The 14,058-nt window shown below is 48.1% G+C and overlaps 1 protein-coding gene across 1 annotated transcript; it reads right to left on the reverse strand.

Moving 5' to 3' along the window:
• Positions 1–10,229: 10,229 nt before the first annotated feature.
• LOC107148344 (nuclear envelope pore membrane protein POM 121C-like) lies at positions 10,230–13,757 on the reverse strand. Its single transcript, XM_048790430.1, has 2 exons — positions 12,180–13,757; positions 10,230–12,050 (listed from the first exon to the last, which is right to left on the reverse strand). Exons 1-2 carry the CDS (start codon positions 13,755–13,757, stop codon positions 10,230–10,232), a joined length of 3,399 nt encoding a protein of 1,132 aa, XP_048646387.1.
• Between the last annotated feature and the right edge of the window lie 301 nt (positions 13,758–14,058).

Below are 14,058 nucleotides of genomic sequence, written 5' to 3' on the forward strand. Positions count from 1 at the left end.
TTGTCTGCACTCCTGTGAATTATTTTTCTGGATTCTGGAAGAATTACTGTGACTTATTTGAGGATAAGCCTTGATGAAAACCAGGAACTTCAGATATCTGGAAGTCCCCTGGACAGGGTTTGTAATGGAAGTTCAGGAGACCTTTGTGAAGGTCACTTAAAATACTCAAAACAACACGATTTTATCTTGGATCTCACTTTTCTTATCTTAGAACAAAGAGGCCGATTAGATCAGGGATGTCAAGGAGGTTTGCCAATTCCAATTAATTCATCATGGTTGCCTGGGATCCATAGGAAAGAATGCTACCACCAATTAGCCATGTCTGCAAAGGGGCACAGGAGGACAGCGAGAGGTAGTACTTAGGTCAGGTATCTACTATCACAGAAAAAGGTAAGTTTTGATATCTCCTCCACCTCCAAGTTTCCAAGACACTTGCTAATGCAGACCTTGGATCCACATGTCTCCTGATAACTGTGTCTGGGGCCATGTTTCTACCCTGCTGCCCTGGACCACCCATACTCTTGCTGTCTCCTGCTGTTTCTCTTTCACGGGCTCGCCAGCCTTGCTGGCACCTTCTCCAAGTCCTGGGGATGCCCATCTCAAGCCTCCCTCTCACTGCTAATTAAGGTATTTCTTTTGAGTCCTATTGTTTAGCAATTTACATTGCTCTTCATCTTGCAGCCCCCAGACTCCTGCTGGGATCCAGTTGATGTCACAGACTTGTTCTGCTGCCAATGGCCATCAGCCAAAGACCAGCTCTTAAACTGGAAAACCACTGGAACCCCTTTGAAGTTCATCCTCACTACAATCCAATCAGGGAACATATTGCTGGGGGGCGGGGGTGTTGTTAGATTTTTTTTTACTTTTTAAAAAGAAAATAGTGTGTGTGTGTGTGTGTGTGTGTGTGTTTTCCTCAAAGAAAGCATGTTAAATGCTCACGAGGCAAAAATATCTATTTTACATGCACTGTAATTGTTCTACCTAAGATGAAATATGTTATTTTTCTAAAGTAAAGCTACAGGCAGTTTATTAGCAGAGCTAATTAACCCACAATCAGGAACTGGCTCACCTCTAATCACAACCTGCCTGCATTCTTCACAGGCAATGTGGTGGTGCTACAGCACTTATATTTATAAATATGTGCAGTGCAATATGAACTATATTTATGGGGACAGCATCAATTTTTTTAGCCACAAAATCTGACCTACCTAAAACAGATGGTGAGAGAACTGGACTGCTGGTCTGAGGCTGGAAGTGGAGGACCCTCCTTCTTTATAGCAAGAATCTTCTTTTCTCCTTTCCTTTCTTTTCATTTTTATCTCTCATCTTCCCTCCTTTCTCTTCTCCTTCCTGCCTATTAAATGCCATTTTTCCCCTAGGACTATTCTCAGGTGAGGGGTGTCTTGTGCTTTGTGTATTGCAGGCTGGCCATTGCCTTGTGGGTGAGTTTTGGCCTCTTCTAATCCTTTCCCCCTTGCCAGGAATAAATGAAAACAGCCCTGGTGAGGTTGGGGGTATCTTAGTGAGGGGAGGTAGTTTGAGGACACATTGGCTGGGGTTTGGGCAAGGATCAAGGCTGAAGGGACTTCTTGCTAAGCATCCAAAGAATTTGGCCAGACTTAGCAAAAGTTGTCTCATTGGTTGTTGGTGGTACAGATAAGGTTCAAGGTTGAAGGTCTGTCTGTTAAAACCTAGGAATGCTTGTGCCCTTACCTGACAATTATGCTTTTTTTTGAAGTTTCAAGAAATTGAATGGAAATAAAGAACCAAATGGGATAAAAAACCACTTTATTAATAGCTGAAGATGCTGGAGTGTATGGTAAAGAATGCCTTAAGGTCCAAGTGCAAACCTGTGGCCGGCTGAACAGAGGAAGGCACTGAGTGAGGGACAGCCAAGTTGCAAGAGGTCCTTGGCCTAGACTGGAGGAAGAAATTGCTGAGTGTAGACACCCACCTTTAACCACACAATGATCCAGGGTACTTGGTCAATTAATGCTCTCTGCCTGGACCAATCAAATGTATCTCTCAAAGGGGGAAGGAAAAAAAGGAAGGAAATAGGAAGAAAGGGAAGGAGGGAAGAAAGAAGAAAAGTGACATTAGGGATCTATTGTGTCAGGCAAAATGTCCAGCAATTTTACATCCACTATTTCACATTATTCTCCAACCCTTTGACCTAGAACACATCGCCTTCCTTTTGTGAAAGTGGAATTAAGATACAGAGATCTTTTAAAAGTCAGCATTTGGACTCAAGTCCATCCAGCTCTCTTTCTACCTACCATTTATCTTAGGTGGACATGTATGCTTGTTGAGTAATGAGACCAGAAGTTTCCTTTTATTTTTTTAACTTTGAAATGTATTTTTTTTTATTATTGGAATTCATCTTTATTGAAATTTTAATCAAAAAGCACATTTTAAATTAAGCTTGAGGGCATAACTGCAACTCAGTTTGAATTCATACAAGTGGTTTTCCATTTAAATTTACAGAAGTATTATTAGTGACAAAAATATAGAAGCATCTCAGTTTTCCTTTTAATCCAGTTTTTATTTTTAAAATACCATTTACCAACATTCTACTACAGATATTTAAAGAGAGGGCCAAAAAGAGGCACTAGCAAGTAAAAGAGTATTATACCCAAATCACCCAGTTACCCATGTGTTTCTTGACTGGGCATTTTAAAGTTTACTTTTTTTTCATATCTTCATTGAGGTAAAATTGAAGTACAATAAAATGCATATGTTTGAATCATGAACTTAGATCCGTTTTGATGGTTTGACATGTAGGTAACCAATACAATCAATATAAAAAGCATTTCCATTACTTTTATTTAAATTTTGAAATCATGAAGACTGTGTTTCCTGCATGATTTATTATGTTAGAAATCAAACACCTTAAGATATATAGCACCTCAACCCCCCCATCACAATTACTTCAAAATTAAATGGCACACTTATAAATATCTGACAGGTCAAAGAAGAAAGCACAAGAAAGGTAAATAAAAAGTGCTTTGAACTTAATGATAATAAAAGCTTAAAATATCAGACTCTCTGGGATGAAAAAGTACTCAGATGAACATTTATAACTTAAAGTACTTCTTTCAGAGAGGATCTAGATTAACAATCAAATTATTTTCAAATTAGATAGTAGAAAGGAAAAAATAAGAGTAGGAGCAGAAATATATGAAAAAGAAAAGAAATAATACAGCTAAAAGTTGATAAAAATCAAACAAGTCCAATCAAGACAAAAAGCAAGAACACAAAAATTGATATCAATGTAAAGTGAGCTATCAAAACAACCCTACAAATGCTAAAAATATATTAAGGTAATATTACAACTGTATGCCAACATATGTGATATCTTACATAATATGAAACCAGAGGTTCTCAATGCATTCCTAATTCAGGCTTTTGTTGTTCATATTAATGGGGCAAAACTAACCTGTCCATTCAATCAGAGGAATATCCATGTTCTCCTGAAGGCTTGAGTTATTCAAGTCTAACCTTTTCTATGAGGTCCAGGTGAGGCGACCTATGTTACGTATGGAGTTTGTTACATAATAGACTGGTATAGATATACTCTGTGTCCCTAACTTCCTGGCTAGGTCAAGGGATGTTGTTATAGGGACAGGAAATAGGGTATAGGGATTCCCTGGCCAGCACCAGAAGAAGATTTCAAGGAGCTGGAATTCTTGGTCCATTTGTGTCCAAATGTTTGTCCCAGGTTCTCCTTTTGTCTACCATGAGATGAAATATGTCACAGTGGATAACCAGCTCTCCAGGGAGTTTAAACTCCCCTTCCCTGGACCTTTTGTTTTCAAGGCTGGGACTGGAAGCATCTGGGATCAAAATTGGTTGAGGGTGATGCCTGGGGCCAGAGGGCAAGTCTCAGATGCAGAGTTATAGCTGGAGAAACACCTGAAAAGTTCTGGGTGTGAGATGAAGAAGCTCCAAACTCCACATAGAAGCTAACTCACATAGAATCCAGAAATGACAGAGAAAGAAGAATTAGTGCAGATTGGTTGGCCTGGAAAAATTTCAGAAGCAGGATCGGGTGCCACCTGATGACATATATGCATGACCGTGCCCATGGGTACACCTGTGTCCCTATTTTTGGTAGGAGTCTTAAAAACAAATGCTCAATTCTCTTTAAGGCCCATGAATTCACTTTAGTAAGGTTTTATTTTCTGAGCCTGGGAGAAGCATCACAAACCCTCTTATGATACCTCCTCTGAAATCACCTACTTCCAGACTTATGAGGTTGGTTGGAAAGGTGAGACAAGAAAAGCAAATCAATAGGTAACCATATTATTCATTGGGTCTTATGACAGTCTTCCTCTATCATTTTTTTTATGGGATGGAGTCATCATCTGACTCCTTGTTGCTTGTCAGAGAAGGATTTCAAGAGGGAGTTCCAGATGCATGAGGAACGAGTAGCTCAGTTCCAGGAATATTAAATAATTCAAATCTGCTGATAGGGTGCTGGGCCTGCATTTCAAAACACTGTATCTCTGAACTTCCCCTTTCCCAGGTATGAAATGAAGCAGATGAATGACCATTTCAGTAAAGAACCGAGTGCCACAGTTAGTGGGTACACACACAAAATGTCTCAAAGCTGGGTTGCTTAGGTAAATCTTGAAGGCATTATGCTGAGTTAAATCATCCAATCGCTAAAGGACAAATGCTTATGATTCTACTCATGACATAGTCACATTCATGAGAGATGCAAAGTAGAATAGTGGTTGCCAGGAGTTGTGGGGGGAAGGAATGAGGGGTTATTTAATGGGCATGAAGTTTCAGTTTTGCAAAATAAAAATGTTCTGAAAATGGACAGTGGAGTTGGATTGCACAATAACGTGACAGTAATTGAGCCACTCAGCTGTAAACTCACATATGGTCACAATGGTAAACTGCATGCTATGTGTATATGACCATAACTTAAAAAAAAAAGCTATGTTGCCTACAGTGGGGCCATAGGGTCAAGAAATCCTATTGTAGAGTGGAGATGTGCCAGTAAACAGAGCTGAGCCGGACCTCCTGTCCTGTACATGGTTAATCGTGGCCTAAAAAATGACTGGTTCTTAAATTTGAAAGGTGTAAGCAGAATCATTTTCTCTAACAAAATAAAACTTTCTCACAAGTCCATTATATTAAACAGACAATAGAGAGATCATCACTTAGTGGGGTGATAGAGTAAGCACAGAAGTCACAGTTGCACAAAGCAGGGTGGGATTAGCAGTTTGTGTCTCTACCCAAGTTTTGCAGGCAAGTGCACCAGAGGGAGAGGCCACTTGTACCACGTGAGACTGGACCCCTGGCCCTCGTGAAAGGCTACGGTTGGGAGGAGGCATGTTGAGCTTTGTGTCTATCCCTGATATATAGTATGGGCTGCCATCAAGTATGTCTCTCTGGCCACCAGGAGGCAAAAACATGCCATGATGCAGTGACACCTTACTGCCTGGTCACTGGTCCCTCTGGCTTCCTGCAGAATGCCCTGTGGCATCAGCTCTGGCAATAATCTGGAAACCTTCTGTCCAGCTACAATCTTCTCTGTTTCCTTGGTTGAACTTGGTTGGCATCAGCCAGAATGACATCCTGTTTTGACTTCTTTAATGGACCTGGAACATCTGGATGAATCAAAATCTTTCTGGTTGTAAGTGACAGAAATCAACACAGAGTGGCTTAAACCTAAATAAAAATTTCCAACTTATGCAACTGAAATGTCAGGTATAGCTGGCTCCAAGGGTCCAAATAATGCCATTCATTCTCTCTCACCCCATGATTTTTTGTCCATTGATCTTGCCCTTTTTTGGGGGGGGACTCCACATGGTGGAGTAAGAAGCTTATGCCCAGTAAGAAGCTTATGCCCTGCCTCTGCCAAGAGGTCAGACCCTAGTTTCTTTTTCTCCACCGGCATTACTCTCAAGCCGGTCTATGAGTTATTTACATGGTGGGGGATGTAATACCCTGGGACACCACCCTAAATCATGGACTGAGCATGGGGGAGGTGGTCTTGGGAGGGGAAGTGGAAACTGTTATTAGAACAGGAGGAGTAGAAGATGGGCAGTGAAGACAGACATCCCTTTCAAAACCCCTCATGATATGAGAAGGGTAGGAGAAGCTGTCCTAGGCTCAGGAACCTCTCTAAACCCTGTCCAACCCCTTCTCCTGCCCTGACCTTCCCCTTTTGTCTGTGCCATTGGGCTTTTCTCCTTGACATCTTCTCCCTCTCTAACCGTGGGGCTGGTGACCCTATTTTGGATCATTTCACGTGGCCTGTAAGTGCCGCTCCCTCCAGATGGAACCTCCAGCATCTGCCCTCTGAATAAAATGGCACGCCTTAGCCTGGTGACCCCTGACACAGGGAAGAGGGCCAAGCACAGTACCATAGGGACAGTGTCCTAATTTGGAGAACTCGCCCTTTGGAGACTTCAGTCTCACCTCTTGTGGCCCTGTCAAGATTCAGAGCATTAAACATTTTTTCCCCCTTTTATTTTCTTCATTTGTCAGGTCCCTGTTGTGTGGCGTTCGTTGTCGGGTGGTGTTGGTTTGTTATTTTCACTCTGCTCTGTGCCCTGACACTTCCTCAAGGTGCGGGCACATTCTAAAATAATGATCTCCCCATGGCCAGGAGAGCCTGACCCCTCTGCAGTGGTTTGAGCAGCTCTGCTCTGGGGGAAGGGCCAGGGATTTTGCTTGGGGTTCAGCATTGGAGGGGCTGGCGTGAGCTCTTAGGGACAGTCAGGAATGTCCAGGAGGGACAAAAGGCCTGAGCTGAAAAGCAGAGGAATGTAAGGCATAGATAGAGGTGGCTGGATTTCAGAGGCACTGGCCTGAGTGGTAGCACCAGGTCCCACCCAGGTGAGCTAGAGGTCAAAGGGGATCAGACCCCAAGGAAACCTGTTCCTGATGTCTAAACTTTCTATACGCCCCAGAATGGCAGTGGCTGATTTGCCATGGAGTGTCTGGGCAGTGGAGGGGTGGGGCAGGATCAAGGTCCCAGATGATGAATGGCCACCGGCAAGTCTTGCCTTGGCCAGTAGCCAGGGGGAAGGGGAATCTTCCTTCATTCAAAAGTGGCTCAGCTTCTGCACTGTTGCCACTGTTCTACCAGATCCAGGTCTTATTGAAAGAGGGTTCCTGGCCCTAAGGGGTTTTATGTCCTTGTGTCCTAATGAGGCATAGCTGTGGCTACTGGAGAAGGGCCTCTCTTCAGGGTGGACCATGTACCCTGGAGGCAAGACCTTGGGGCTCTTTGAAATCCCTGTTCATTCTTTCTCCCCTCTTCTAGTTCCCACTAGGCCTCTTTCCTTTGACTGATCCTGGCCACAGCAATTCATTCTGTTCAGATTTACATTGTATCTTATGTAATCTGTTACAACCCCCAAGTTTAAGATGATACCTCTTATTATGGTTTAAAATGCTATAATGTTGGGATGAAGATGGGATGAGCTCTGGAGTGAGAAGGACATGGATACTAGCCCCAGCTCCATCCCTCACAAGCTCAGTGACCTGGTGTGAGTTACTATACCTTAGCTTCTTCCCTGGTAAATTCCTAAGACAGAGCTGTCTTTCTTTTGGGGCGAGTGTGAGGCATAAATAAAGCAAGTTTATTCCTTTAACAAGTACATCTTGCACGCCTAGTACGTGCCAGGTGCTTTTCCAGGCACTTTGCAGCACTGCACCCGACAGTTCTAGTGGATGTAATACCTGTAATGACACCTAAAGGTCTTTGACAGAGTGGCAATCCTGGAGGAAAGATAAAGGGGCACCTCATTCAGACCACATAGTGGCATGGTGTTCGGAAAGTTCCACTGCTGTGTATGCTGTTGGGAAACCTGATACATATCTCCCCAGAGTCTGGATTGAACAAGCTTTGCCAGGATGTAGGGGCAGGGTCCACAGTCCTGTCCCTCACTCCAGGCCTTCAAGGTCCTTTTTTTTTTTTTTTTTTTTAAAAATTTTATTCTTAATGACATGAGCAAGAAGGAAAATCTCACATTCATACTAAAAAGTCCAACTAGATTCAACAGGAATTAAATTTTTATTTATAATGGAAAAACCTCAGCCTCCTGTTCTGACCAATGCACAAACATATACATATATACATACCCACGCCCAGGCGGTACCAGCCCCCCTCCCCACCAAGGTGTTCCTGGGCCGAGTGGCCTGCCGGTAGAGCTGAGGTAAACTAGCTCATAAATTTAAGAGGATCCACTTTACATCAGGCATAGGTAGAAGCTTCATTTTTAAACATGTGGCCCACTCTTACCCCTCCAACCCTAACAGGAATTTGGGACTTGGGTCTCAGTTCTTTTTTCAGTCTGGCACAGAGCCAGGCTAACACAGGTGCCCCACTGTTCTTGGGGTGGGAGTCCCCTGTCACAAGATATTTGACCTTAGTCACAAAAGGATACAGCTCCATTACATTATTTATAAGATTTATATAACACAGCCAGAAGGAGCTCCGCTCCCTCAGGAAAGCTGCCTGGGGACAGCACTTGAGCCCCTTCACCACACAGGCATCACCTAACTATGCAGCTAGTTCCTGGTCACCAGCAATCATACTTAGTCACCTCAATGAACCAAGCTTGGAGGAATTTAAAAGGCAATTTAGCTTAAATTAAAAAATAAATTTTTGTTAAAATTTTAAGTTTAAATATATATTTTTTTAATTTAGGCTTAGGAATTCATACTCCTCCCAAAGAGGAGAGGCAGACAATGGGCAGCGAGGCCAGCAGGTGGAGGCGGCCGGCGGCTGAGGGCAGTTGGAGGCATCCTGCCCTCTCCAGGAGCTTCAGTCACTCCCAGCTCTGCCAGCCTGACAGCCTTGAGCCACCAAGTTTTTAGGGCCCAAACTGGCAGAGGGCTGGAGATAAGACTTGACTCGGACTTGGCAGGGCGAAAGGGGGCAGCCCGAGCAACACCCACTGGGGTCTCCCAGGCAAAAAGACCAGAGGAAGAGAACCACTTCTTATAACCCAGCCAAGCAAGTAAAACTGCTGCCATGCCCATCCTCTTTAGGAGAATCATGTGCTAAAATATTTTAACAAAGTAAAAATTCATTTTTGTATTTAAGCTTTTAAATTCCTTCCATCTTGGTTCATTGAAGTGGTAAGTATGAATGCCGGTGATCAGGAATTAGCTGCACAGTTGGGTGATCTGTGTAAAGAAAGGGCTCAAGTGCTGTCCCAGACAGCTTTCTTGAGGGACTGGAGTCCCTTTTGCCCATGTTATATAATTCTTATAAATAATGTGAAATGGAGACGGGGACAGAAGCTATTTCTTACGGGTGTGCTGCCTTCAGGCCTGCAGTCTTGGTTGAGCACCTGGGGTCTTGGGTCCCGCCATCAATGGAAAATGAAGGGGCTGCTGATCCAAAAGACCTCCCCGCTTGTGACTGAAAATTATTCATTTTATCCAATCCCACCAAATGCAACAGAGATTCAAGTTGTGTGCATTGCATGCTCTGGCAAGGATGGCTCTTGGGGGAAAAGGTGGGAAGGGAGGCCACCTGACTAAGTGACATACTAAATGAGTCAGGGAAGTGAGCCAACAGTATGTACAGATGTTCCTTTAGTTCTTCAGCTGCATCCCGCAGCTTGGCTGGGCACAAATAACCGGGAGGTCACGAGCCACTTGTAGATTCAAGCAGGAACGAACTTCGAACCTACCACCCACGCGAACTCTCCAGGAACTCCAGGAGAGCTCAAACATCACCATCCTAATGGCTCCCTGGCACCACCTCTCAACCACTCCCCCTGGCAAAACGCCAGGCACCATCCCTACTCGGCTGCGGCTCTCAACATCAGTGCAACTGTTCAAGTACTGGTATCAGGCTTGGGCCCTGCCACTGCCTGCTTCCTCCCTGAGGCGCCTGCTTCCTCCAGAAGGGAAAGAGCCCCTGGGCTGCTACCACCACCCTGGTGGCTGAAGCTAGAGATCTAGGGTAGTTTTGTTTTATGGAACTTGAAGAGTCAGAGGCTCTTCCTAGTAGGTGCTGAGGTCCAGATTTGGGCAGGGACAAGGGAATGGGGAGGGGGACAGGGGAATGGGGTGGGGACAGGGGAATGGAGACTGGGACAGGGGAATGGAGACTGGGACAGGGGAATGGAAACTAGGACAGGGGAATGGAGGTGGGGACAGGGGAATTGAGATGGGGACAGGGGATTGGAGACAGGGACAGGGGATTGGAGACGGGGACAGGGGAATGAAGGTGGGGACAGGGACAGAATCTATTTCTTACGGGTGTGCTGCCTTCGGGCCTGCAGTCTTGGTCGAGCACCTGGGGTCTTGGGTCCCGCACCAATGGAAAATGAAGGGGCTGCTGATCCAAAGGACCCGACTCCAACAAAGCCTTGGGTGGGTATAGAGGACACCCCAAAGGAAAGGCTGTTGCCCGCTGTGCCCACTCCAGCGGTTAGGGTGCTCCACCCAAAGGTAGGTGTGGAGATGCTTCCATACACAGGTTTGCTCTCAGATGTGCTGGCCACGTTAAAGGCAAATGGTGTGCCCTGGCTGGGAATCCCCAGGGCATTCTGACTTAAGACCCCCACAAAGGGGGTGGTGGTTCCTGTGGTACCACTCTGTCCAGGTCCAAAATTGAATGCCCCAGAGGTGGAGTTGGTGTCTGGGGCAGCCACACTGAGCCCAACACTTGGGGCTACAGGTCCCCCAAACGTGAAAGGGGACGAAGTTGAGCTGCCAAACACTGAGCTACTGGTCCCACTGCTAGTGGTGTGGGTGGTAGCTCTGAAGCCAGAGGTGGTGGCTACACCAAAGGCTTTCTTTGTGCTGGCAGGGACGCTGAAGGCTGAGGCTGTGGTTTTCAAGCCAAAACCCATCTGCGCTGAGCTGCCAAAGGCCGGCTGGGCTGGCTGGGCCAGTGCTGCCGCGGGCGCTGACATTGGCGTTAGCACTGGTGCTACAGATGGGGCAGGGGCCCCAGAGTTCCCAAAAGGAAAAGGGCTGCCAAAGCTTGGGGTTAGGGATGGCTTGGTGGACCTCTGCTGCTGCCCATTGGCAGCCCCAAATTTGGGCTGGGGGATGACTACTGGGTATGCTGCGACGGGGTGCTTGGCACTTAAGCCAAAGGGAATATTGAATGCAGGAGTGGTTGTGTTACTGAAAGTCAGTGTAGGCTGGCAGGTGGCGGCCAGGGCTGAGGTTGTGAGGGAGCCACCGAAGCCACGGAAGCCAGCAGTGCTCCTCCTGCTGCTGCTGCTGCTGCTGCTGCTGGTTGCCATCTGAACAGCACCAGGCAGAGACTGGCCAAAGGTGGTCACTGCTGTGGATGTCTGCATGATGGGGGCCCTGCCAAACTGGAATTCAGAGCCCATGGCCCTGGCAGAGCTGGTGACAGAAGCAGGGGGCACCCCAAAGGGGAAGAGCTGAGAGGCGGAAGTCATGCTGCTAGTTGTGCTGCTCCCAGTACTGGCCACACTGTTGACCCCAAAGCCAAAAGCAGATTTGGACACACTGGTGGTGGTGGTGGAAGCCACGACAGAGGTGGCAGTGGCCAGGCCAGCAAACAGAGGGGCAGCTGGGGCTGCAGCAGCCGTCACAGCAGTTGTTGGCTTAAAGGAAAAGGGAGCAGGCAAGGGCACAGCCACAGGTGGCCCTAGGTCACCAAAGATGGGCTTAAAAGTTGAGGTGGTAGTGCTGGTGGTCATTGTGGGGAGGTTGGCTAGACTGGATGGCAAGGGGCCTTCACTCTCACTTTTAGGTGCCATTGCAAAAATAGGCTTGAAGGTGGGAGAAGACATGGCTAGGGCACCTGGGGAGGAAGGGTCAGAGGTCTCACTGTTTGACATGCCACCAAACAGCACTCCTTGCATGGGAGAGGGGGTAGATGTGTCAGCCTGAAGGGCTGGAGGTGACTTGGTGTCAGCGACTGGTGCTGTGGAGGAAGCAGGGACCAGTCCCAAAAAAGTGGCTGTGGGTTTTGAGTCTGAAGAGGTTTCTGGCAGGGGCCCTGATGGTAAAGAGCCAAGAGAGTCCAGAAGACTGGGTGTCTTCAGAGATGAAGGTTCTGGGAGGGATGGCCCTGGGACACTCTGCGTCTTCTTCAGGCTAGTGCCTACGGCTGGCCAGGAGGCTGCTGAGAAAGTGGTACTCGCAGCAGGCAGGGTGAAAGAAGGCTGAGTGTCGGGTGGCTTCTCACTGACCAACTTCAGAGGAGGAACATCAGTCTTGTCCTCTAAGACCTTGTTCAGCCACTGGAGCGAAGCTTTCTTCTCCAGGTCAAAGTCCTCAGCCGTGATGGGATAACCAAGCTGAGGTGGTGAAGGCAAGGTCAGTTGGTTCCGACGCCTGGGCAGCAGTGGAATCTTCCGTTTCCGTTGTCTGGAGCTGCCGGGTGTAGATGGGGAAGCCCCCGAGTTCTGCTGCTTCTGAGTGGGAGTGTCCACAGCCCTCTCTCCCTGGGACTCCTTGTTGGCCACTGGAGGAGTCGAAGAACTGGAATGCTGACGTGGCTCCTCTTCTCTCGCTTTCTTGGCTGGCCTCTCTGGGGAGGAAGCTGGGCTAGAGAAGGGAGATGAAATGGAGCCACTCCTCTTCCACAGCTGCTGGCGAGAGATGCCGCGGGTAGAACTGTAAGAACTGGTGATCATATTGCGGCCGGAACAACGGACGCCGCACGTGCTTGTCAGGGAGCTAACCCGTGAGGTACAAGATTGCTTACTCGAATGTTCTCCTGAGCTCTGGGAAGGGAGAACTCTTTTCAGAGACCCAGGGTTAGGCACAGAAGAAGTGGAGCCTCCATTGGCCACCAGGGGCACAGATGGAGACTGTCCACTCCTACTGCTATCCTGGCGTCTCCTCTTATTCTCCTGACCATCAACAAGTAATTGGTCGTCTTCCTCCGCAATCCTTTTCTTCCCCTCTTTGAGACCATTCTCTTTTGCACATGAGTCTGGGACATTACCAGATGGTGAGGGCAGGGTTGAGTTGATTAACCGCCCTGGTATTAGACGACGAGTTAACCTGCTATCCGGAGGGGCAATCCTCACAGTCCCTGGGCTGCACACCATCTTTGAGTTCCGAACCGAAAGCACAGCCTTCTTCTGACAACCATTCCAGCACACCGTGGGCAGTACCCCTAGCATGGAACACTGGGCCTGCTGAATTGGATGGTGTCTTGGAGGAGCTATCACAAAGGGATTGGCTAAAGTCCCACAATCCCTATGCATAGACCTCCTGGGGGGTCGGTGGAAAGGGGTCGGGAGAGAGGGGTAACCGCGCTGCGGGATCCGCTGGGCCGCAGGTGTAGGTGGCGAGGAGCGGGTGGGCAGGCGGCGGACAGGCCGCTCCCTCAGGTCCCTGCCCTCCTGCGCGGTGGCAGGCTGCGGAGGGCCGGGCTTATCCAGGTAGCTGCCCATGAGGAGCAGTTTAGCGGGTTTGAGTCCTTTGAACAGAGTCCAAGGCTCTAGGAGCTTTCCGTTTGCTGCCGCGTTGGTCAGAGGCGAGACGAGCAGTGTTCGCTGGCTGCGAACGAACGACGACGACGGCACGGCGCGCGGGCCACGGGGCTCGCGGCTCAGTCGCCACCAGACCGTGGTAGCCCCAACGGCCAGCCACGCTACCAACGGTCCTGCACGCACCAGGTACAGCACGAGGCCCAGCAGCAGCGCGAGGCCCAGCAGCGCGAGGCCCAGCAGCTCCGCCCGCGCTGGCCCGCCGCAGCCCCGGGCCAAGCCCTGGGTGCTAGCTATGGGGGGCCGCTGCCGCTCGCCTTCTCCAGTCACAGCCGCCAGAGACATAAACAGCTCCGCGTCGCAGGGAAGATTTCTTCGCGGCCTTCTTACCCCAGGCCAGAAGGTGTGTGATCCATCAGCTCAGAGTTGGAGAGGCTATCAGGGCGGTGGACTGGGCAGAATTCGGCTCCATGCTCCAGTTGCACGCACATACTCACAGGCACGCACACGCAGTGTGCATAGTCACACAAGCATACGCGGGTATACGCATACACACAATCTGGCCATCACTTCCCCAGCATGCTCCTTTGTAGACATAGTATTGATCATGACCTCACAGTTAAACAAGCACCACCCACTCAGGTGC

This window comes from Marmota marmota, unplaced genomic scaffold (genome assembly GCF_001458135.2).
Source record: "Marmota marmota marmota unplaced genomic scaffold, marMar, whole genome shotgun sequence".
Taxonomy (NCBI): Eukaryota; Metazoa; Chordata; class Mammalia; order Rodentia; family Sciuridae; genus Marmota; species Marmota marmota.

Coding starts and splice junctions, on each gene's coding strand:
- LOC107148344 (XM_048790430.1), bottom strand. CDS start 13,757: ATGTCTCTGGCGGCTGTGACTGGAGAAGGCGAGCGGCAGCGGCCCCCC. Junction 12,051..12,179: donor TCTTAGAGGACAAGACTGAT/GTTCCTCCTCTG, acceptor AAGAAGACGCAG/AGTGTCCCAGGGCCATCCCT.